This window comes from Labeo rohita, chromosome 19 (assembly GCF_022985175.1).
Source record: "Labeo rohita strain BAU-BD-2019 chromosome 19, IGBB_LRoh.1.0, whole genome shotgun sequence".
In the NCBI taxonomy this organism is placed as follows: domain Eukaryota; kingdom Metazoa; phylum Chordata; class Actinopteri; order Cypriniformes; family Cyprinidae; genus Labeo; species Labeo rohita.
This window is the reverse complement of record NC_066887.1, coordinates 26109911-26136920: the sequence shown is the minus strand read 5'-3', so window position 1 is coordinate 26136920 and position 27010 is coordinate 26109911. Positions and strand designations below refer to the sequence as shown.

General features: G+C 37.4%; 1 protein-coding gene across 1 annotated transcript in view; it reads left to right on the top strand.

The window, feature by feature from the left end:
• Nucleotides 1–1382: 1382 nt before the first annotated feature.
• Nucleotides 1383–27010, top strand: part of efna3a (ephrin-A3a) — a 121350-nt gene continuing 95722 nt past the window's right edge. Inside the window, 1 exon segment of the mRNA XM_051135976.1 lies at nt 1383–2132. Coding sequence (XP_050991933.1) covers nt 2023–2132 — 110 coding nt within the window. The 5' untranslated portion in view covers nt 1383–2022.

Sequence of the window (27010 nt, the reverse complement as noted above, 5' to 3'; positions counted from 1 at the left end):
TTAATAGTAGTTTATTATCAGTGTAAACAGATTCTGCTGCTTAACATTTTTGTGGAAACATTTTTTTCAGTACAATGTAAAAACATGTATGTACATAATAAGTGCATTGTACCAAATTATTAATTTAAATGTAAGTACATAGTAATTAAGGTCACCTAATATAAAGTAGGAGTTTCTTGAGCAGCAATTCATCATATTATAATTATTTCTGAAGAATCATGTGATAGCTTTACTGTAACAGGAATTCATTACAGTTTAAAATATATTTAAATAGAAAAGAGTTCTTTTGAATTTTTCACAATGCTGTTTTACTGTATTTTTTTAATTAAATAAATGCAGCCTAAGTGAGCATAAAAGAGTTAATCATTCCATTAAAGTTACTTATTTATATTTTTTTGACGAGTGTGTAATTTAAGTGCATATATGTGACCCTTGACCACAAAAACAGTCATAAGTAGCATGGGTATATTTGTAGCGATACCCAAAAATACATTGTATGGGTCAAAATTATCAGTTTCTCTTTATGCCAAATATCATTAGGATATAATGTAAAGATCATGTTCCATGAAGATATTTTGTAAATTTCCTACTGTATATATGAAAACTTAATTTTTGATTGGTATTATGCATTGCTAAGAACTTCATTTGGACAACTTTAAAGGCGATTTTCTCAATATTTTGATTTGTTTTGCATGCTCAGATTCCAGATTTTAAATAGTTGTATATCGGCCAAATATTGTCCTATCCTAAAAAAACATTTTGAAATTTGGAACACAGCAGCTAATACATACGTTAATAAGAATTTGTTGTTGGATGTTACAGTACAGTGACTTGGAAATCTGTCTAGGGCTTTTCACACTGTATTTATCCAGTCATGGTTGTTTATACCACAAAACATCAATTAATGCCCAGAATTAGCTGGAGTCTAAAATGCTTTAAAATAAACATTTAGGTGGTGTAACTGTCCAAAGATTATAAACAGAAAGAAGTTTAATCAAAGGCTGGAATTATTGAAGTTTAGTCAGCCAAATCAAACTGTGATGTAACCAAATCAGTTAGGCTATTTGTAGAAAATAGTAAATAATGCATTAAATAATTTCTAAGAAATTGGCACACTTTAAACTAGATTTTTCAAACATTCATCCTTTTTATCATCAATCACTGACCCACATATCAAATCTAAACTCTGAGAAATCTCGTAAAGAATAAAAAAAAAAAAAAAAAAAAAAGTAAAAAACAGCTCTATTAAACAGTTAAACAAACCAGAATTATTTAGGTTTATTAAATATATACATGTCTTATTAAGTGAGTGGGCGGTGGGGGCGTGGCCACTACTCGGGCAACCGCAACCCGTCAATCATATACTGTGGCGGGAGCAGAAAACGAGTGTCGGTGAGGACGTCTATGATTGCCTTACTTTTCCTATTACTGTTTGACATCGTGTGTGCGTTCGGAGAAAAACCACAGTTTAACGTATAGGGGATTTCACCAAAGCTCACAGAAGTTCACTGACCGCAATATATAGCGGTGTACGTTGACAAAATCGCCTTTTACACTTATTGAGTCGTTTATTTCTTTTTTCTCCAGTCGACGCCAGTCACCTAACCAAAGAGACACCTGCCGCTGCCGACGCAGGCTACTCTCTCCTTCTCTCTCCTTTTCCAATCTCGACCGTCTATCGACAGTTCATTGTACCGTTTTTCTTCTTTTGTGGATGATTTTGTCACAGAAAGGAATAATTCAAAACTTGTTTCAGTAAATTCCAACAGACCTGCTCAGGATGCCTTGGATGAGCGTCTCCCTGCCATGGAGTTGCATTCGGGAAAGCGCGAAGCTCTGTGACTGAACAAACTAGCCGTACTGCGGCACGGCTTCGCGAAATAAACGCTTTGCGACTGTCCGTCTACTTGCTGAGTCGGAGGAATGTTGTAAAAACCGCTAGTTTTGCGTGGGACTGGGGGACTGAGAGTCGAAGAAGGCGAAGAGACCACAGCAGGTGCACGTGAACCCAGGAATATTATAATGGCTCTCGCGGCGGTTTCCCTCTACCTCCTTGCGCTCGCCTGGACGAACTTGCGCCCGGTCCACGGGAACAACCGTCACGCCGTGTACTGGAACAGCTCAAACATCCAGTAAGTGGGTTCATAAGTTTTCTACAGCTGATATGGGGAGATTTAGCTCCAGTACGACGGTTGACGCGTAGACAACGCGGGAGAAAAGACCGGTGAATCTCACAGATACATGTCATATTTCACCAGAAAATCACATGAAATAGATTTTTTTCCTTAATGCTATGAACAGTCGAGATTTTGCATAATATTCCATTATTTTAATGGCAATCAAGCACATTTTAATACTAGATTTTAACATAATTTGTCCGTTTTCACAAAATATTCTTATTCTTATTTCAAAATAGAAATATATATTTTTAATCAAACAAATAATTCATTTATATTAATTTTGGAGTGATTTATAACCCGAACACGTTCTTGACAGGTTTCTTGAGATTCACCTGAGTTTTTGATTTAGGTGACAATTGTCTCGTCACGTGATGCACATTTCGACTGAGGAAGTTGATGAAGTGCCTCCTGATTGAGACATGTTTGCTTCAGCCTCCAGATTGATTTATTTCTTTTACTGTCACAGGACTTGATTGTGTGGATTGTGTGCTGACAGGTGATAATTCACATTATCTGACAGCCCAGACTGGATAGCTAAATAATCTGTGAGGAAAATCAGTGTGCTTTTCTTCACTTTTTTTTTTTTTTTTTTTTTTTTTTTTTACATGTTTTTTCTTCCTCCTCCCCTGCTGCCCTGTTCTCTTGTCTAGAAGTGCTTCTATACTGTAGCTTTTCTTCAGTTTAATTTCTTTTGTCTGTAATTACATGAACTGTTGTGGTGATGAATGAGAAATCTTGTGCCTTTAGTGTTATTATCTTAAGATTAATCACATTTATCTCTCCTCTGATAAAAGGGAGGGCGAGCAGCTCCTCCCTTCCCCCCCACTCATGTCTATTTGTATTCATCTCATCCACTTATCTCCTGGCTATATTCTGCTTACCCGTTCTCCTCTCGTTTTCTGTATCGCTTTCAGTGGTGCTTTTTAGCTGTATTTTCCTCTTTCATCTTGCAATTGAAATGCATCACTATATGTGATGGAAATGGTATGGAAATATTACTCATATTTAGACTGAGGGTCAGAGTATGTGGCATGAATGTCAGCGAGCATTGCGCTCCAAACATGGCTTCGGCATTACTCAAAAGCCTCTGGAGCAAACTATAGGCCCAACAAGCACCAGCTGCAGCAGCAATTAAGTGTGTAAGAGAGTTTGTGTGTGTGTGTGTTTTTGTGTGTTGAAAAGATGAGAAGAGAGCCTCATTAATACCCAGGTCCTCATTATCTTAACCACAGCATCTTCAAAGTGCACAGCAGTCACACGTTTCCCTGCATGTCACATTCTGGTGATGCTGTTATCTATTACCTTTAATTATCCTTTGTGTTTGAAAGCAAGTTTTGGTTAGATGTCTACAGATGTCTGCTTATCTGCATTTATACGGCAAGATAAAAAGTAGGCTGTAAAGAATAATTTATTCATCTTGTTAAATTATGTTTGGCTCATGGAGAACAGTGAAAGGTTTGAGCATGTAAGTCAGGTATAGAAAAATGTCGGAATATACTATGTCAGATTTTCTATCACACGTACAACTGCAACTGAATCAGGATGTCAGTTCACCATTTAGTGCTTAATCCTGTTCTGTACACACACAGTTCAGTAATTTACAGGAGTGAAACTGGATTCTCCGGGCTCTATGCTTATTTTCTTTTTAGGAGTCAATAATCAAAAAATCTGGTCAAAAATCTGCCTTCCCATTACGGGGTGATATTTGACTCCTTAAAGTGATGTAGAGAGGAATTTTGTTTTTACCTTTGTAATGGCATTTTTCTAACTTTATGAAAAGTATGTCATCCTTTATGTCAAATGTTTAAAACATAATATTTTTTAAGCTTTTTTAAAATTTCTAAAGCAACAGAATAAGAACAAGCAGAATAAGAATAAGTTACCAATCAAATGAAATCAGTATTAACAAATTAATTTGTACTACAGAGTTGGCATAGAATGACACAAAAGTGGCTTGTAGGTGTATTTTCATGTTTAATGAGGCTCAGAGGTGGCATGAGTGCAATCAAATTCATGAATTAATGTTGATATAAATTCTTTAAATATTACATTTTGAATACAGAAATATTAAATGATTTAAATAACTGAAAAGATAATTTAAAAAATGAAACTAAATCTGCCAGTAGGTGGCGGCAAGTCACTGATTTAATTACTGAATCATATCATTTGATTCGTTCGAACGGCTGATTCATTCAGGAATTAATGAAATTTAATAGGAAATTGAATCATTGATTCACTAGATTTGTTTAAAAATGCATGTTCATTCATAAACGAAACACCAGCGTTTGAATGGAGATGAACAGCAGCTCAGTTGTGACTTGTTTTAGACTATTTTTGATGATGAAATAGAGCAAAATCATGCAATAGTGTTATAGACAATGTAAGTCACTCTATATTAACTTCCTGTTCATTTAACTGTTGTATTAAATCAATATCTCATTTACAAACCCCCTTAAAATCCTTAAAAGCTGTCACTCATCTTAGATCTCACAAAATTCTATTATACAATGAATCTCTTATTTACACTCTCTCTACACTTTGTTCATGAAAGGATTTATGAGATATGTCTGTGATACATTACTCAACGTTGCAAAAACATGTAGAAACAGAAGCTCCCATCAGTGCAAACACAAATATGCTGATCGGGTCAGTCGCATACGTTGCTCCTAAATGTTTTTTCATAGTTGCACGCTATAGTTTTCAGACGCAAATCAGAGATGCGTCTTGCTTTTTGCAAGAAAATCGCAGGGATAGAGCGCGGTATGAGCTTTGACTCATTTGTGTTGCTAGGTCCTGCTAGAAACAAACTGCTGAAGTATTTGGCAATTTTAGGAGTGTGTTTATGTTCCATACACACTTGGAACAATCATTTAGGGGATTCATTCCTGTTGTCACTCCTCAAACTTCACAATTTTTTAAATAGTGGCGTTTTTGAGAACTAGTGGTGTTTTTCGCTGTTATTGTTGCGCATGAATGTTTCTAAGAGTTGTGCTTGTTCAGAACTCAGTGTCAGGGCGTTTGTACCTGCATGTCTCTGTTAGTACAGAGTCTATTTCTACTCCCACACTGGGAGAAGATCTGTAAAATAATGCGTAAACTGACCCAGATTGCAGGTAGCCGAGGAACTCTCTGAGGCCTTACGGCATGAATACTGATCCCAGATCAGTCCTGAGAGGCTTAAAGCTTCGGGCCACACACTACTCAGAAGCGCATGCAGGCATGGTACAAACTGGAGCAACAATCTCCCAACCAACCGGTTCCCATGAGCCCCTCAAGGGCATGAGAGTGTTTATGGCCCAGTGGGTTGTCACAGTTCTAGGTGAGACCCTCCTTTTGCTCTATCCGGGAGCCGAATGCTCGGTCCGGCCGAGGTAGACGAGTTAGCGGTGGAGCGCTTCATGTGGGCTACCGTAACCAGGCTCGCATCCCGACGCTCACATCGCCGAGACAGATAAAAGCGCAGACTGATAAAAGCGCTTTCATGGATGCTGTGAGAAAACCTTGCTCACGGAGTCTGTTTGAAATCTCACTGTAAAGTCAAGTGAATAGAGGATCATCAATCATGTGAGATGATGTGTCTGGGGAAAATGCCAAATCTGAAGAAGTCAGAAAGAACGCGACTCCCGGTGTAATACGACAGAAGTTCGCATGGAGTGCTTGAGATATGTATAAACAACCAAAACGAACACGTACAGGGTGTTGATTCGGATGGTGAGGATGAGTCAGTAGCACACGGCTGGGCTTTGATTGCATCTGCACGGCCCCATTAGGAGGCAATGCTCTCAGCTTCTGCTGGCACTGGCACTGCAACCCAAGCTCATTACAGCTGTCCCAGCTAATGGAACACACACTCACACACAAAGTCATTTAGTTGCGTTCTGTCCAACGCACACGCAAAGTCCCTCGCAAACAAGTGTGAATGCTAATGTACTTTATGCGGATCGACTGACTTGTAAGCAGAATGAGAAGAACATTCATGCACAAATGTGACAGGAAAAAGCCACCTTTTTACACACACACACTAACACACACATCATTGCACCTCCCAGATTCTCTGCTAATTAGCGAAGTTTGATGTGGAACATGTGTAGCGGAGCGAGGTGGCCGTAGGGTACATTTCCTGTGGCGCCGTGGCCTCTTACACCCCGCACCAGGTTGGTGTCACGGCCCAGTATCAGAGCAGGGCCCTTTAATTGGTCAGCCTCTGTCAACATGATGATAACAAAAGAGAGCCCTGCTCTCAAAGCTCTAGGCAACAGTGAAGGACTTATGTAAGGGGAGATTTACCTTAGAACACAGACAGAATGAAATGTAAATGTGCTCTGAAAGAATGAACATACAGACTAAAACACGTTGCGACCTTTAAGAGCACGGTCAAATGAATCTGAAACTTGCTTGTAGTGAATTTATACTCACCTGTGGTGTGTTGCTGAATTCAATTTTTGTTCCCGTAATTGTTTACCCCTGAAGTAGCTCTGAGACTTGATGACTTGATTGCTTCAGCCAAACCAGCTAAGGTACTGATTTACTGAAGGCTGAGCAGAGAAAAGCAAAGTAAAATTATTTTCTGACACCAAATCTGAAGTTTAATCCGGTGGCCCTGGAAATTTGGACACTTGAAAATGAATGAATGAATGTCTTTTATATATGTTGCACACTTTTTAAAGCAAAATAGTTAATGTTAATAAAAACTAAAATTTTTGCATACTTTCTAATTGTCAAAACTTGTGTATAGTGATAAACTATACCTGAGTGTACTTAAGAAACATCACACATTAAAAAAATCACACATTAAAAATAAAAAGTTGCTTTAAAAGGGGGTATGAATTGGCAAGATTTGAATATATTTTAGCATTTTGAATATATGTGTAGATGCACTTGTTTGCAGATGACACTTAGTTTGACATTCTAATTCAATGATATTCATTGATGCATTTTTAGGTATGACCAAAGTGCCACTATGGTTTATACATTATTGTCAGATATAATTTTTTCATTATATTAATCTTCCATTTCTCTTTTGCATGTCTTTCCCTCAATGCGTACAAGTTTTGAGCAACTCATTTCTTTTGGGTCTAATTTAATACCACATTGTCTGTAGCACTATAAGCACAAGTCTCTTTCGTTATGGGTGTGCCTAACCTATTTAAACATTATTATATGCAAGTAAGTACCCTATATGGGCCAATCTACAAAACTGGTGCAAACTGGTGTCCCACAACCAAAAGAGACATTTTAAAAGCATTTAAGTATTCAGATCTTAGATGTTTACTAAGATCCTTTTATTATCTGTTGAAACCCACAATAATATTTAAAAGATCAGTAAGCTTAATATATGTAAAATCATAATTTATTTGGTACTTTCAATTAGGAGGTGGCTGTCCCGAACACTAACCTCTAAATTTGAACTTGTGAAAATGATATTGAAATATTTTTTGCATTTTATTCCATTGATGTTTTTAAAGGGGTCCTATTATGCTCTTTTTCAAAGTCTTGATTTTGTTTTGGCGTGTACTAGAACATGCTCTTATGCTTGGTGGTTTGAAAAACGCATTATTTTTAACATAACTGACATTATTACAACACCTTTCTCCCAGCCTGGCACAAATGGCTTGATTAGTTCCGGGTTTAATGAAGGCCCGCCTTCTGAAAAAAGGAAAATGTGTTATGATTGGTTAGCTGTCCCAGTGCGTAGCAATTGGCGAACAGCTTAGATGGTGTTTCAGTACTGCCACGCCCCTTGTCAAAGCAGTTAGCGCAAGCTAGATTAATAGTGAATCTTACGTTTTCAATATGGATATTTTTCTTACGAAAACGCATCGATTTGCTACTTTTTATTATGGATGGGTGCTTTATTAGACTTTATTAGACTCTGATTGCATTCGTCTGAAAGAAGGAAGTCATATACACCTAGGATGCATGGAGGGTGAGTAAATAATATGCTACAGTAGTGTTGAGTCCCATCCTCAACCTGCGAGATCGCAGATATATAATATTATCGTGCTAATTTATTTATTATAAATAAAGCATAAGGCTAAAAGCAGCCTAACATTATCAAAATACATCATCACTGATCAGCCTAGCCTATTCTAGTGCAACTTTATGCATTTTAAAAAACACTCGCGTTATAAGTGAAGCTATCTACACTGTTTGATGAATAAATCTTTTACCACACACTGCACACATCTGCGGCACGTTATGGCTCCGACGCGGCAACCGGAGTAGATTGCGGCTTCGGCATGTGTTTTGACCCCCTGTACTGCACACGTCTGCGGCGTGTTACTGCTCTGAAGCGGCCATTCTAGCGGCCCCCCATATAATTTGAATTTCCGTAGACGCGTTTTAATTTAATGATATTCTAATGGACCAAACGTTGTAGTCCGAAGGAGCTGTTCGTTGTAGTCCTTGGAAAGACATTTTTTTAAAACTAAATATCTCCCTTTGGAATGGACTTTGAGATTTATAACTTTGTAGATCTTTTTTATGCCCAAAGATACATACCACACACTGACTAAAAAAAAAAGTTTGTCACTATCGAAACAGTACATGTTTTAGTCCATTGCCTAAGACTGATTTTAACTACACCCCTACATTTATGATAACAAAATATTTCTCTTTCTCGCATAGATACAAGGTGAGTAGATACAGTAGGTCCCATCGTATTGAGGTAAATGTTTTCAAAAGTCTGAAGAATCTTTGTGTAACTTTAAGGAATGTCATTACCAAACAACTTTTTTCTGCAATTATAAGCACACTTTTTTGAGTATGAATGTACAGAAGTGTGCTAGCTAACCATGTGCTAATTAGCATTTTTCAGCTAAGTTCAAAAGTATCTACAATTGTCACTACCATGGGCGACATTTGACTCTTGAGTCGGGGCGGCAAGAAAAAAAAATGGGTGAAAAAAAAATAAGAAAGAAAAAATCTTTTTCGGATAAGTATCAAAACAATGCCCTATCGTATTGCCATGCACCAAAGCAATACAGCGCAGTCAAGAATAACTTTTGAATTTTACCGTCCATTACTAGCAATAAAATTAGGCTACTAGTTGATATGTCCCGGTAGAGCCCTGCATTTCAGCCCGAGCCCGACGGGCCTCGACTTTTTTACGCCCCTATAGGGCCAGGCTTGGGGCCAATTTTCACATAGTTCAGAAGCGCGCTGGGCTTCGGGCCTGTTTTAGGCTTCTCCTTATTTTAGCCTATATTTTAGACATCCACCAATTATGGTGGACACAACGCGAGACTTCACTTTTGCTTTCACTTTCGAGACCAGCTTGTAAGGCGCTTTGTCTCCGTCAGCAGCAGCAGTGATTTCGTTAAGTTATGATTTAATATAGATATATGTATCATGTCTGTGAGGTATGTATTTGCTGAGTTTCGGCTGATTTTTGTGAAGCGCTCCTTTTGAGACGACAGAAAGCGCATAATGTTTGTTTTCTTCCTTTTATAGAAGCACCGTTTGCAACATTTTGTTGATATTGTGAGTGCATACAAATAAAAGTAGACCCTTTACAGTTCCGAATGATGTATTACTTTTATCAGCAAAAATTATGAAATATTTTATATTGTTTCCACTGAAAAAAAAAGTAAGTGATCGCGCTGGCACCTCCATGTCCTGCAAAGCGGCTTTAGCTTTCACTCTCCGCACAAATGATTGGACATGCACCTAATATCACATTTATCTAGGTTTAACGTTTAAACTAACATTGTTTTATATCTATTTATTTTAGGCAAGTCGTGATGATTTGAGAAGGCAAAATATATCAAACAGACTATGATCAGTCTTTCGCTGGCCGCTTTACTTAAAAACAAAAACTTATATTTAACAAAAAAATGCTTCAAAACGGTTTTTCCAAAACGTTTTTTTCTAAATTAACTTGATAAAAACTAAATATAATCACTTTGCCATTGCATACAAAACTAAGCTATTTTAATAACTGAAACAGTAGTATAAGCTGTTTTGGGAGAAGGGGGATAAAAGACGGGCTCGGGTTGGACTCGGGGCAAGAATAGTTTGCCAGATCTTCAATTGCTTTTGCTTTCATTTGAGAGTATTTAGCACCGTCTAGTTCCTCCGTACGACCGGGCCTGGGCATGGCTAACCGCTCCAATTGCAGCGTGGCTGACAACGGGGATGACTAACCATCTAGGGGGGCAACTGCCCCCCTTTGCCTCCCCCTAATGTCACCCATGGCCAATACTGAAACAATCACAACTGAAAGATTTGATGAAGTTTATAGTGGCATCATTGTTTGTTTGTTTTTTTTGTTTTTTTTTGTTTTGTGTGTGTGTGTGTGTTATTCAGTGTTGTTCAGAACTGTGCTAGCTAACCATGTGCTGATTAGCGTCTTTAAGCTTCAAAAGTATCTAAAATTGTTTCTGCTGTAACAGTCACAAACAAAACGTATCATCATTGTTTCGGTAGTGACAAAAGGGAACGCATAATCACTTTTGGGAGGAAATAACCAAAATTTTGTTATGCTATTTTTTTGTATTTTAGTATGTTTTAGTAGCGTTTTAATATGCAAGTTAAAATTCCGTAACGTGATGTGGTCGCTACCAAAACATTGTCACTGCTGAAAATGCGCAGTCACTACCGAAATTTGGATGTTTAAATGCTCAGTTTTGCATAAATTGTAGATGTAATGATAGTGTTTGGTTCAATGTATTTTCAAACTAATGAATCCTTAACTTAAAAAATCAGTATGATAAACTTTTTGTCTTTTACAAAGAAATATTGGATTCAAAATACAACAACTCATAAATCTCACCTGAAATATTGTTAAAATTGTAATTGTCGTTGATTTACCTCTGAAAACTTTTTAATAAAATTGCAAAAATATATATTTACAAGACAGGAGTAAGCAAAATCTTAATAGGCCATGTAACCCTTCTTAATAAATGATATACTATACTGTCTTTCTGTAGTGACAAATTTGGGGAAAGGACAAATATTCCAGAACTTTCTGAAAATACAATATTAGAATTAACTGCACAATTAGAAATGTGTACCTTGGATATTATACAATTTGCATACAAACAATATGTATAGAAAAAGACGTTTTTTTCAAGAGGTTTCCAACTCTGACTTTGCACCAACTCTGTAGAATAGCCCATATACTACATGGTATCATTGTGAATTAGGGCCCAAATTGGGTAAATAAAATCAAAATCCTTTTCTGCATGCACATCAATACATCTTACTTTGATCTATATTCTAGCCTGATATTCTATATTCTAACCTGTACTTCTGAATAATCTTGTAACTTTGTATTACAGCACTTCTCATGATACTGCCTACTTAAGATGAATCGCTTTGTTGTATTTCTCATTTATAAGTCGCTTTGGATGAAAGCGTCTGCTATCAGTGGTTCTGCACATTTTGTATGTCTCCCTTATCTGACAGGCCAAGTTCAGATCGAGCAGCTCCCTGCTAACAAGCTGCTGATCTAAATCAGGTCTGTAAATATAGAAAATATAAAATATGTGGTGCTGGGAGAACCTAGAACTGTTGAGCACCATTGTGCTAAAAAAATCAATTTAATTTTTTTTTTTTTTTGATTATTCACTTGAAAATGATTGACACAAACACACTGAGGTAGTTAACTTGGAAGTGTTAAAATATTCCCACTAACACAGACTCGACTGGCAGTTGATGTATTTGAGCGACCACAGTCCTCTCATGTTTTTCTGTTACGGTGGTACAATTCCAGACATAAAGCTTTGATTTATTTTCTTTTTTAAAGCATAAAATCAAATTACAGAAGTGACATTGCGATGATACTAGCATTATGGATTGTTTCTTTTGTATTAAACGAGACCAAATGTATTCTTCTCTTCTACTAGATGAAACAGGACTAGGGGGTGGGAAAACCAGTGGGAAAGACCAGGAAAGTTTTTATATTTAGTGCACAATCTTCTGTGCTACAGAGCAAATTATCATCTTGACAAATGGCTTTCCTGGGAAATGGAGGCATTGGGTGGAGTGATCAATGACCGGCTGAGCAGGAGGCTTCCTCCTGCAGCTCATTACAGTCACATATATCCTATTAATGAAAAAAACAGACAAAACTCAAACCGAAAAACAAGGTCACATGCAGAGTACAGTTGCTGACAACTAAAAATGTCTGCTCTGGTAAGCAATGCATATTAGTAAGTTTCCTGAGTCATTTGAATACTTTAACATTTTTCTGAGATGAGTGCTTTCCTTTACAATACCTGCAGACGTAGGTCAAGAATACATTTAGTATAGCTCAGGGAAGAGTACAAAAGTGATTTAGGGATGTGCATTTTGGTAGTTTTGACTGCTTGAGTTCCGGACGGATAAGTCAGCTGCAGTGGGACGTTGGGTAAAAGAGCAAGTTCTGTCTGAGCTATTTTTATATTGTTGGTCAATGTAGATTTGCGTCAAATGCACGGTTAGTTTCTTACACCAGGGGTGTTGCATATTGAAAACACTGAGTTAAAATGGTTCAGTTTTAAAAGCATGTCTCAAAACCCCTGCATGCCTTCCATTACATCAGTTTTACTTCATTAACTATTTAGCTGTTGTCACATGTCTTTCCAAATTGAGTCTTTAGTGCTGTGACCATTCCAGAATGAAAGTCACCATGTAGGGGTGTTGATGCACTGTAGCTGCCCCAAGGGTGCCACACAAAATGCCACCATAATCAATCACAAATTTAATAAGGCAATGTTATGAAATTGTGCAATTATTGTGTTTTCATGGCTTATCATTGTCACTTCTGAATATGTGGGTATTGTGCTTTTATGACAAGTGCAATGATGATTTTGTTGTTGAATACTGTGATTTACTGCTGTGTATGATGCAACTTTGATTTAACATATGTAATGTTAGAAAAGGATGTATGTGTATTCTTATACCCTCGAATGTCTTACTTGGTTTTAAAAAAAGTAATGAATTCAAACCCTGGCTCCCCAAGTCAGTCCTCATGCCAAGGGACTTAATTTGTGCAGGTAGATAAAATCTATTTCAGTCTTTGAGCATTTTTTTTGTGCCCAAGAACAAGAGGAAAGTCATTTATTGATGGAACGGAACAAGGAATAAAAATATTACTGGAGTATGGAATTATTCAAAAGGTGTTAAAAGAAACCGAGACTGGCAAATTAATTAACACGGAGAAATTAGGAGCAACAATGAAGATTAGAAAATTAATTGGAAATGGGGCTATAGAATGTGAAGTTTAGAAGTATTTTTTCCCTGGAAAAGAAGGTTAAATTGAGGATCGTTATTGAACCACATGGTTTCAGTCATGTGGATTGATGCACTGAGGCAAGCGAGCATGTGCTGTGCTAGTCTGTCGCCGTTATGCAGTGGCTACGCTCTCAAGAAAAGAAAAAGACAAGTGGATTTGCCAGCTGATTACATGCAAGGCTGTCCATCTGGCCTGGCATGATGGCAAAGTCTCTGTGATTCTGCATATCAAATGCACCTTATTCCAGCATTCAGTATTCAGTCATTCATTGCCAATGAATTACTACGGATACAGAGGAAGTAGGAAATGCCTATTTTTAAAATGATTTGTACATTTGAATGTGTGCAAATTGTGTTTTCTCTCGCTCACCATCAAAATTCTTACAAAGATCCCCAATCAATCGCAGTGCTAATCAATGTGTGATGTACTTGAGTGAATCTTTAATGAGCTGGAAGCGTGATAACCTGTTTTCCCGTTGGCCCCAACAAGGCTGGATCGTTCCTGTAGAAATGACACATCTGTGCTTAACATCCCCCTGGTCCTGTGCCTGCTGCATGCATAAAGAGAAAGACTGCCTCTGCTGTCTGAAAGAGCGTACGCAGAGCGCTTCGGTGGATGTATCTGTCCAACCTGTTCCTTCTCTTTATTTTCGGCATGGAGGATGACAGTCCGTAAGGACCTGGGTGAATTCCCTGCCACGGTGTGACTCATGCCTACAGCCTTTGCCAAGTAAAACCAACGGCTCGCTGCGTAATTTCTCGTCGTTCCCTTGGGAAAGTCAGATTGAGGAAAGGCAAGGTGATCGATCCGGACTGAATGCAGGAAGGGCCTCTAGCCTCCAAATAAATATATAACCATTAAATACGAGGCCTTTGGTGCCTGAAGAAAGGTCGATTTCAGGCCTTGTGATAATCAATGCGCAAATTCATTTTTTGCTTGAATGTGACACAGTGTGAGAAATACCAATTAGAATTGAGAGCGGAGTGGGAAGAGGGGAGGAATTGATTTGAATTTGAGAAAAGATGGTGTAAAGCTTGGCTCGTTCAAACTCTACCCTGAGGTCACCCCCTTCAGACAACTGAGGAACAGAAAGTGAGAATGCATGAGTGATGGAAAGCTGAAAATTATGGTCAAATGGAAGTCATTAGAGGGCCTGAAGAACCCACCTTATTCTTCAGTGTGGAAGTAGGCCTATGAACGAGACTTCCAGTTCATTAGTCACGATAGGGAAATAACGAGAAGAATGAAAACGTGCACTACAAACAAGTGTGTTAATACGTATGATAAAACTATTTTAAAATAATATGGTAAGACACCAATTTCCAATATCAAGCAGCAAAACAAGCTGTTTTGTACAGCTAAAAATAGCTGGTTGCGAATGAGACCAGAAGCAAAAAATAAGGTGGATAAGGTTTTATGAACACCTTGTTTACATTTATTACGAGTGTTCGCCAAGCCAACCATTACTATTGCTCATATGGCGGTGCGGCAGGTCCTTAGAAGTCTTTTTTTAATTTGTATCAAATTTGTATCAAATTAAAATGTCTTAAATGATACAAGAAAGTTTTCAGTATTATTTCAAGAGGTCTTAAATTTGGGAAGGTAAAGACAAAGATTGTGATATGGCTTAATGTGATGAATAAACTTCGAAAAAAGCTATGATTTTATTAAACAAACATGAACGCTGCAAGTTTTAAAGTCAGATGCTGTACTGCTTTGTATACAGTCGTTATGGGAAAACCACTATATCTCTGCCGTACCAAAATTTCAATTCAGTTTCAGTTTGCAATTTCAATAAACTTGTCTGCTGTTTTTGTTCAGACCAATATGAAAATCAACCCATGTTTGTATGCTGCAAACACACAGTTGTAAATGTGAACTGGTGGATCGACAAGAAGATAATACATTATAAAAATCTAAATAATTAAAATATATTTGTTATTTAATTAATATAATAATTTATTGATAATTGTTTAAATTTATATAAGAATTGATACTTTTGTATCATCCATTTTCTTAAAAATGGCTTAAAAGCAGAAATGTGAAGTTAATCATTTTATAAAACTCTTTGTTTTTGTAAAAACCTGTATCTGAACTATAAATCAGGGTTTTTACAGTCATTTTACAGTTTAATATGTTACCAAAGACCAGGGTAGGGATGCATGATATTGGATTTTGCCGATATGCCAATATTTTTTAACCAATTTTTGCCGGTAGCCGATGCCAATACCTATTTCCTGTTGTTTGGAAACAACACCAAGTCTCTTCTGTGTGTAAATTATAAGCAAAATATTTTTTACTTTGGTTAGTTTTTAACAAGAATGCATTTTTTAGAATTAAATAAACAATAATGAAGTACTTTTTATTATTTATTTATTTATTTATTTATTTATTATTATTATTTTTATGTATTTATTTATTTATTTATTTTCAGAAAAATGCAGTGGTAATTATTTAATTTAGAGGTGTAATTTTTTTTTTTTTTTTGGTAAGCTATAGCTTCTGACCTTTAAATCAAAGCATACTCATGATTTTATGACATCAATTACTGCTTTACTTAATCAGAAACAGTCTAAATGTTCTTTGTATATTTTACTTTCATTTTATTAGAAGTATGCCAGCAGTGGCCCCTATGGAATTAAAACTCCTTACCGAACATATTCATCTTATCTGCAATACATATCGGCATAATTTTTCATATTGGGCCGATGCCTGTATTTAAAGCCATCATCGGCCAATTCCGATATTGGTCCGATAATATCATGCATCCCTAGACAAGGAGTGTCCAAACTCGGAGGGATTGGACCCCAATTTAACACACCTGAGACAGCTAATCAAGGTCTAACTAGTCATACTAGAAACTTCCAGGCAGGTGTTTTGGAGCTGGTTGGAGCTAAACTCTGCAGGACAGGGGCCCTCCAGGGCCAAGTTTGGACACTCCTGCCATAGACATTGCCCTATCTTGCTCATATGGTATTTGTTCAGGTTTTAAAAAAGGTCTTAAAGTCTTAAATGTGAGCTTAAAAATCCTGCAGATACCCTAGTATTACAGTAAATTCAGTGAGTAACTCAGTCTTCACTATTTGTGCTATGAACATGAATGATGTCTCAAACAATGCAGCTTGAGAGTGTGCTGTTACTTTCCTGAGTGATCCGACAATTTTTGCCTGCTAGGACAATAAAATGTGTTGAAGACTTGGCAACCTTATAGCAATACCTCAACCACTGAGAGGGTGGTTTGGTGGGTTTTGTACAGGCAATCACCACTTGAATGTTAAAACCTAGTTTAGTTCTTTGTCATCATTAGCTTATTCTGGTTACTTATGTGTGTGAATATACAGTATATCCTAATCAAACATATCTGCCTGCAATTTTCAAGCAATCCTTTAGACTTTTTTAGATTTTTAGATAAGTTTGATTGGGGATGGAGCTGAACTCTGCAGGACAGTGGCCCTCCATCCCTGACTTAAATGGACTATTTGCATTGGCCTCACAGCATTTCAAGTGCTTCTGTTGGGTAGTTGTACAAATCCATCTAATATAATCACTGTAGCTTTCCAAATTATGTTGCTATAAACATACAGAAAAGCCTAGTGGAGTTTGTTCAGGCTTAAGTATGTGAGCTCAAAGCTAGTACTTTGTTGTCTGCAATATTTTGCTGTATTCATGCTGAGGTCTAACCCCATACCTGTCTACCTCTTAACAAACACTGTATTATGGCCCTTAGTCGAAGTAGAAGACATACTTATTTTATGTGAACAAAATCTAGCCTGTGAGGGAAAGAAATGCATTATGTTGTGGTGTTGTGTACCTGAGTGTTAATCTTTCAGGCCAAAACAGTACAAGCAAAAACAGTACTGATGATGAAAGTTTAGTTTTTTTGGTTTTTCGTTTCAGATTGATTTCCATTTTAAAGGAGAAGTCAACTTCCAAAACAAAGATTCACATATAATGTACCCCCCCTTTGTCATCCAATCATGACAAGGGGGGTGAGTACATTATATGTGAATCTTTGTTTTCGAAGCGAACTTCTCCTTTAATGCAAGAAAACAAAATATTTAAGACTACAGAGTTTTGGCAGTTTGTGAGGATTTAGAGTAGTTATTAAGAAAGTATTTTTCCAGTGTTTACTGATGCGTCATTCACCTTGCTATGGGATAATTAGCTCAATTAAACATTTACAGTAATGAATCTAAAAGTGTTAAAGACTCTGAATTAGCTTGATGAACCTAGTTTCTGCCCTGTGTTGACAAATTTCCTATTCAAAGAGAAATGTGGGGTAATATATTTCAAAATGCTAGCCTCGTTTATTCATTTATTTATTTGTTTTTCATTTACATCACAGCTGTGTACAATCTCACTTACTAATGCTAGTCAGAACTTGCTGATATTGGCTGGAGGGACACTCTCATTTTAGAGAGCATTTTATTATACATAAATATAAATACAGGAGTGCAGGATGAGTCATCAGTATTTCTGGTCCTAAAGATAAGAACTGTATATTATAGAAACATTTGCTAAAAAGGAACTTATATACGTATACTAGAATATAAATGACCTCAAAGCACACAGAAGTGGACTAAAAGCCACAATTTTGTTTCTCTTTTAAATTCCCCCCAGGGGTCTCTTTTCAGTTACGTCAAAGTGAAACCATTGCAGTGTTTTTAAGGATTGTTTTGAGCCATGTGTTTCGCTTCACTCCAGGTGTGTCATGTGAAAGAGAAAAACATGTTCCAGTGGACTCTGTTTGTTTTATGAAAGGTACCCGTGTGTGTGACATCACTCCCTTGAGTCCTCCTGATTGCCTCCCTGGAGAGTCACTGTCAGCACTCTGACCTAATCATTGAACTTGTCACAAGGTCAGGTGATCTGTATGCAGTTGCTATGGTGACCACCAAATAACAAAAGAGCTTTGCACTTGTCGTCTTAGTCACTGACAACTGTAAAGGCACTGTATTCCACTACACGACTATAAGTGCAGTGGAATGCTTGAAAAAGTCTGACACGGAAGTGCCACGGGACGTTAATGGTGGAAGAATAGCAACGCAACATCTCTCTAGAACAAGGCGAGCGAGAGTGCACACGAGTGCACATTTGACTTCAATCGCCATCACAAGCCATTAGTATTCCATCAGCTCCAAGGTTATGGAGTGTTCACTTAACCGAAGCGCCAAATCCTGTAGAGATGGGTTTCCCACTACTGACAGGTAAAGCCAATTCCAGACTCAATGATTTGAATGCAAATGCCGTAGTGGAGAGCCACCCCAACTTCAAGTTCCTTTGCTTTGTTGGACAGTATGTCTGCGACACTGAAGAGGTGCCTATTATTTTCACAGGCTAGATAAATTGCTTTTGTTCTCAAGATGCAAATGTTCATACATTGTAATGTAATGGAAGTCACCGGTACATAGAGTCTAATCAGTTAGGTTCACTTGTGGAAAACACATTATGTAATATTTTAATAAATATTCTGCATGCATATTAATTGTCTTTTATTCCGTGTTTGTGTAAGCATGGAAGTAGCAGAATCTGTACATTTTCACAATATATATTATGTACATGTCTGTTTTTCAGGGATGCACAATTAGTTGTTTTAAATATATTGAATATTCAATTGTGCATGCTCATTTAAAAGGTTTTCATTTCAGCTGTAGATTACCTTTGCTGTGATCTAATGCGCTTTTAATCTTTAAATCCATGTAACAGTGTTATTAAATGATTAGTGTAATCTTTTAATCTGAAAATGATTATCTATTTTTATACTGTACATTATGTTGTGATGCATAAATTCACTTGTAGCATTTAAAATAGATTTGTGGACGTATTGCTATCAGACAAAATTTTTATATTAGTGCTTCATTATCAGGGCTCCAGACTGAGGCTAAAACGGTCGCATTTGCGACCAAAAATATTAATTTGCGAGTGAAGTTTTTGCTGAGGCAACCACTGGCAACTATATAAATTTACATGTTATGAGGTAATAAACTGAGACGATGCGCATCAAAGTTAAAGTGGAAGTTAAAGTTAAAGTTCTCATCTTTGCTGAACAGCAGCGCTGACGCACTCTGCTAAACGCGGCTCCATTTGTGCAGCATGATAGACATCGAAATGATGGAGAAGTGCAAAGTAAAAGTGCACAAACGCAGTGTTTGTTTCATGCACAGTTTGAACAAACTACAACAGATAAAGCTGTCGGTTGTGTGAACATTAGTAATATGGTTTAATCAAATATATTAAAATCAGAGCTCTCAATTTTATAAGCTTTTTAAAATTTCTAATTAATACAACAGAATAAGAACAAGTAGAAGAAGAATGAGTTGCCCATCAAATGAAACCAGTATTAAAATTAATTTGTACTACAGATGTGGCACAGAAGAACACAAAAGTGGCTTGTAGGTGTATTTGCATATGTTTAATGAGGCTCAGAGGTGGCATGAGTGCAGTCAAATTCATAAATTCGAGTTGAGATTAATTTAAATATAAAATTTAAATATAAAATAAATGATTTAAATAACTGAAAATATGCTTTAAAAGGAAGCTAAAACTGCCAGTAGGTGGCGGCAAGTCACTGGTTTAATTACTGAATCATTCATTCATTTGATTAATTCGAACGCTGATTCATTCAGGAATAAAGCAATTGACTGTCTTTATGAATGAGAAATTGAATCATTGACTGACTTAGATTTGTTTAATATTGCACATTCATTCATAAAACACCGCTGTGTTTGAATGGAGATGTGCAGCGGCTCAGTTACTCTGTGTCTTGTTTCAATCTATTTATGATGACGAAATAGAAATAATTCACACTTCTTGTTTATTTAACTGTTGTATTAAATCAGTATCTCATTTACAAAAAATTCCCATAAAAATCATTAAAAGCTGTCACTCATCTTAGTTCATCGCAATCTCACAAAATTCCATTATAATCAGTAAAGCTCTCTACACTGCACAATAAATCTCTTACACTCTCGCTACACTTCTGTGAAAGGATTTGTGAGATATGTCTGTGATATATTACTCAGCGTTGCAAAAACACATAGAAACCTTTGAAGCTCCCTTCAGGGCAAACATAAATATGCTGATCGGGTCGCAATGGTGCTCCTAAATATTTTTTCATAGTCGCACGCAGTAGTTTTCAGTCACAAATGCGACGGAAATGTCGTACTGTAGAACCCTGAAATTTGATGGGTAAATAAAACGCATGTTACATAACCAGCAAGATCATTGCAACTACATTGTGACTATTCAATCAGGACCACATGAGGGGTTGACTTTTAGTGCCTATCTGTAATATAAGGCTTTCATTTGCTTGAGTCACTTTTTGCATTGTCAGAGCTTGACTTTAACGGCTATGTCACTGGGTGCCATGTCTGAGATTTTCTTTCCCCTGAAGTCCAAAACGTTTGATTTTAATAAAGAGACAACCACCTCTGACTCTCCCTTGAGCGCAGTTAAAATGAGGCACTTCAGACAATTCATCAAGAAAAGGCTATTTTGAATCTGGACGTAATAATTAGTTATTCTGTTATAATTGAGAATTTGCCTATTGATGCAGTAATTATAAGATCTCAGACCCTTTGGCTGCCATCAGCACAGTAATGAGAACATCAGAGGGAAATTGAAATCTCTCTCCAGTGTTTTGCACATTCACTCATGCAAAAATGTAATTCGACTTCCCTTCGGTGGCAGTCGGGGGCGACCAGAAGTTAAACGCAACTACTTCAAACGTCCAGGAAAGTTAAAATCAGTGGAAACTTCCAAGCGAAGCGAATCTATTTCATTACGGCACGAAGCGAGGTGTAGTTCGACTCCAGACGCGCAGATTAAGTGGTGTGGACGGGACGTCATTACATAGGAAATTACATACAACGTCGCTACTGAAGGGCAACAGAGTAGGAAGTCTCAAAGACAAGTTGGTGGAACTAATGCCTACTTCATTTCTTAGGTCTAAGGAGCCTTCATCAGCACTCACTCCATCGCTCTTATCACCCTACATTTGTTCGGTGATTGAAAAACAAGACTGCAATTATCCCCAATGTGTCATCCTTGAGCGAGCGAAACGGGAAACGAAACCTTCATCTCCATTGATTAAGCTCAAGCTGCCTTGAGTCTCTCAGTGTCGCCCCATTTCACGGCTAAACTTGGACCAGAAAGCACAAACGGGGATCGATACTAACCCCCCTCCTTTCCCGACATCGACATGGGCAGCTCAGGATTGTTGCGGCCGATGCTCCCTGCACGTTTTAGCCTCATCATTTACTCTTGTCTCGTGTAGGCCCGCTTCAGAAATCCATTTGGCTGCCTTGATGTGTAAATTTCTTTATGGTTAATACATGAGCTTAGGCATCATCTGTCTACCCTTTACAAACATTCACAAGGTTTAATCTCTGCTATTTCCATTGATGCCGCTTTTGCCATACGTGTCTGACCAATCATTTGGCTTATATGCCTTGCTGCATGCATGCAGCACATCTCAAAAAATTGCTCGTTTGTGCAAAATAGAGCATCGTTCATGGGTTTATCCCATTTTTCTCGGGGGGTGAGGGGTGGCAGCGAAACCTGTTCGTGTTTACAATGCGCCGAGCAATTTGGTTGGGAATAATGCCGTGTGCGCTTGAGTAAATTTGTGTACATTGCGAGTGAGTCTGCCTAATGATGATACTGCGGAGGACTGCGGCGTGTGTGTGTTAACTAGGAAACTCTCGGAGAGTCCAGATCTCAGATCCTAACCACACTGTGTGTGGGTGTTCTGAATATCAATGTCCTGCTGTGCTCTCTTCTCGTCCGCCCCTGAAAGCGAGCGAGAGAGAACGCGTGTGTGTCCGTTGGTGTTTGTGTGTTCTCGCACATAGGTAGCATATGCAGTTTCATTGTTTATTAAGCATACATGGGTTTATTGTTTATTTTATTGCTTATTGTGGGTTTTTGTAGCACGTCAAGGCGCAGACCATGTAGGTACCTCAGGCAGGATGTGTGTTGGTGTGTGAGTAGGCGGATGCATCACCGAGTCGAGTGTTTACAGTAGCCTGTGTGGGTGAGGTAGTTTGTACGCAATGTCAGGGAGTCATTTAGCTCTTGGTCTTTGTATTCGTCCGCTGCCCACAGATAAATATGTGTGAGTGTTTCCCGTTAAAATACACACTTGATACTGGACACCTAATGAGCAATTCTGTGTGGGTATGAGAGACAGGAAGTGGTTCGGGCAGCCTTTTAGAATAGTACTGCTGAAGCCCTGCGTCAATGGAAAGTCCCAGAGGAAAGGGCATGGATGTGGGAGGTGTGTGTTTTATAAGTGTTTGTGTGTTGGGGATTGGCTTATATGGCCAATACAAAATAATATGTGTGGAATGAAATATTAGCATATGCTTACTGCATGCTACTCATATGCAAGGTGGTTGCAATGTGACAAGTGTGGCATACTACTGTCTTGAAATGTTTAATCATTGTCCTACTGTGTACTATTTCTGGAAAATGTGTAACAGTAAACATTTTAGACTGTAGTATGCTACAGTTTATGATTTGTTGAATGTTGCATCCACATTGCATGATTAATTCAGGAAACGTATTCATTAAAATTAATTAATACAGATATTTTGCTTTTTTTATTATTTTGCCTGTCCAGTTAAATAAGCCAAGTAGATTAGCCAAAGGTTAGGAGTGGCCGATATGACCAAAAATACAGTCTTATGCGAAAGTTTGGGAACCCCTTGCAGAATCTGTGAAAATGAATAATTTTAACAAAATAAGAGAGATCATATAAAATGCATGGTAATTTTTATTTAATACTGTCCTGAGTAAGATATTTTACATAAAAGATGTTTACATATAGTCTACAAGACAAAAATAGCTGAAATTATTAAAATAACCCTCTGCAAAAGTTTGGGAACCCTTGGTTCTTAATACTGTGTTTGGTTACCTGGATGATCTACGACTGTTTGTTTTGTTTTGTTTTGTGATAGTTGTTCATGAGTCCCTTGTTTGTTCTGAACAGTTAAACTAAGCACTGTTCTTCAGAAAAATCCTATATAGAAAAATAACATGCATTTACATCTCTTTTATTTTATTAAAATCATTCACATTTTCACAGATTCCGCAAGGGGTTCCCAAACTTTTACATTAAACTGTATCACAATATGAGTAATTTTATTTCACAGTAACAATATATATCACAATATAGTTATTATTGCTTCAAATAAGGTCAATATTTGATACAATAGAAAAGTCATAATTCTTGCCACTAGTGACAATATCAGAAAAAAATTAATAGGCAGGGTTGCCAGGTTTTCACAACAATACCCTCCCAGTTGCTATTTAAAACTAGCACAAAGCCCAATTGCGTTTCGAGGGGGGTTCCCCGGTAAAAATCCCGTTCCGGGGTTAAAATACTTGATTTTTGGTGGGGTTCCCCCGGTAAAAGTATTCCAGAAGCTAAATATTACATTATTGGGGTCACTTCAACCCGTGGACATGAAAAACAACCTGTAGAAACAGTATGAAAGTAGCTGTGCAACACTGCTAATAGCCCTACTAGTCTAAATAAAAAACAATCAGCAATTAAATAAGAATAAGAGACTAATTGCAAGCAACAGGACGAAGGGCCCTGTTGCTAAGAATGCCGTTTCATGTATGAGACAACAGCACAACAGACAAATGCGTCCATGTTTGCATAGAAAATAAAAACAATGGAAAAACAGCGTAATCTAAGTAAAAAAAAACAAAACAGCGAAGAACTACTACTGTATGTCTGATATTTCATGTTTACATCATGGTGACAAGCTGCTGTTTATTGTTTTTACAGTTTTTACACTTATAGTTAATAATAGTCTATTGGTCTTATACCTTCAGTCATTTGGAATTTGAATTACTTTTGAGATTTTTTTTAAAGTATTTTCCTTGTATTATTTCTGAATATATAATATGTATAACACAAGTTTGTACAAGATGTAGTAGTTCATGCATCATTCAGCAAAGATATTTAACAAGTGATTTGTTTAACATTTACATTATGCACTTCATGTGTGGTGCACTTGGAATAGAATTTTCATTAGTTAGTAAAGAGCAAGTTTACTTTTCCAAGTTGATTAGTTAAAAATTGTAAAAAAAAAAAAAACGAGAATCTGTCAAACGTTCTGAAAAAAATGTAGATTTTAATTTTTTGCAATATCGTCCAGCCCTAAATACAAGTGTGTGTATTTAAAATTTCGAGGACTATAAAGTGGAACAAATAACTGACCGTGGAATATAGCAAAAGGAGTTCTCTTTTGCTGCTAAATGCATTTTAACTAGGGATGTGCACAACGACTAATTTGATAGTCGTTTAAACTAAAGTTTTGTATCCGACTAGTCGACTAATCTAAAAGCAAAATACCCCCAAAAGATGGTAAGAAAAAAACCTATGTATGTGCATGTATATAATAGCCTACATTTGAAATACTTATCTATAGATCACACTGTCAAATCCCTCAATTAATTCCGCTTGTCTGCCCCAATTTCCTGGGGGTGTAGTTGACTATTTTTTTCAGTGTAGACTAGTAGGAGCTTTACCATTTAGTCGACTAGACCCACACATCCCTAATTTTAACGGCTTAAAATCACTTGTTTTTAAATCGCAACGCTTAATGTCTGCAAACGATACGTTTTCGTGACCACATAGCACAGCAACGTCATGAGAGCATGTAACTGCAATAGAGACAATGCTCCAAAATCTCCACATGTTGACAAATTTCTACCGGTTAATTGTGTCTACTGGTATATCGCCGACCCCTACTAAAAGTTATTGCTACCAGTTCATTTGTCGAGCTGGAAATGGAGATTCCAGTTACGTGCATTGCATTGTGAGATACACTATTCCACATAGTTTGCTTAGGCTGTACACTGCAAGTTTTAGCAAATAGGTAATCTGGCTTTTCCAAGTATGCAGAATGGTTTACTAGCTTGCTGCTTACTTTCCTTCAAACAGTATAGTGTGTGAATCTCTTTGCAAGGATAAACATTTCAATGCTACATTGTCACATGACCTTACTGTTTTGTGTGTTAAATTCAGCTGATATCTTCTCAGAATTAAATATAATTATTTTGCATTTTTTAAATTGTACATTTTATCGTTTATTAAAGTAGCAATAGCTATTGCGGTCAAGGCCATTATGCATGGTCCATTCATAACTGCCATGTATCATTCTGTGAGCAAATACCATCTTTCTTCACTGACAACTATTCAAAAATAACTGCTTTTGTCAGAATTTTATAATCAGTATATATTGTGAATTTATAAATTGAGATGAGAATAGGGATGCCAACAGATGGCTCTCTCTAGGTATTGAAGACATCCTTGCATATCTCAGTATGCAATGCAGTGTGCCCCAGTTGAATACTGAACATTTTGGGGAACGTACTAATTCATCAGGGTATTCCATGCATACAAATCATATACATACTACGCACAGTATGCATATTGCATAGTACCTGTTTTCAAAAATAGTAGGCAGCTTGCCGTACCGAACCGAGTGCATTTAAAATGTGTTTCAGAAATGCAGGGGTGTAAGGTTATGATGCATAGATTTGCTTTTACAGCAGCTTGGATATTCAAACCAACTTCCTGAAAGAGGGTGAGTGAGAGAGACAGGAGAACACATAAATAAAAGTAGGGGAAGAAAGAGAAATTGAGAGAAAAAATACAAAAGGGAGCTATAAACACATTTTTTTAAATAATGAGAGGCAGGAGGTGGTAGGATTTCCGATAAGAGGGATAGAGGGGAGATACAAAGATTGATGGAGAGACAGACAGAGCGGGGAGGGAAAGAGACAACGCAGGCACTGAGAATATTAATGTTGTGTCAGACAGTTGAGATTCTTCATAGACCACGAGCATTTCTCCCTCAAGACATCCACAACACACACATACACACACACTGAGAGGTACTCAGACAACAAGGGCCACCTATCCTCATGCATTCAGAAACAGACCTGCCAGATTCACATTGTAGAATAAATCACGAGCACACACACACAGACACACATTTAACGATAAAGCATACTCTGCCTAATGCACAATTATGGAATATTTTAGTTGCATCACCACCACAGTAGTCTTCAATCTGAATTCATCAGCATCTAAAACTCAGGCTGCCCTTCGCTGATTGTGGATCATTGTAATCAAGCCTGGATGGTCGTCTATAGCCTGTTACGCTTCCATCACACAAACCGGCTCAAACACAATTTTGTTATGACATACGCACACATCCATTCTTACAGGTGCTTTCCAAGTTAACGCTATGTCAGGATTGTGAAATCTCTGACAAGACCTGTCACAGGGCACATTCAGCTTACAGACAGAATAAAGAAGACAAGCAGGAGAAATGGGAGGCGAGGGAGAGAGAAAGAGGAGGGTGAGGAAAAAGGAGGGTTTTAGATGTTCATGATTGTAAGAAGAGAGAGAATGTGTCCCGTTGTTCATATATAGCTGTGTGAATGGACAATGACAGCTAAGGTTATATCCATAGAGGAGAGAGGGAATGAAGCAAATATAGAATAATGGAACAGGAGAGGAATGTGGATATCACATCATGGGGAATACTAAACTTAAAAACACAAAAAAGACTGTTGGAAAGAATAC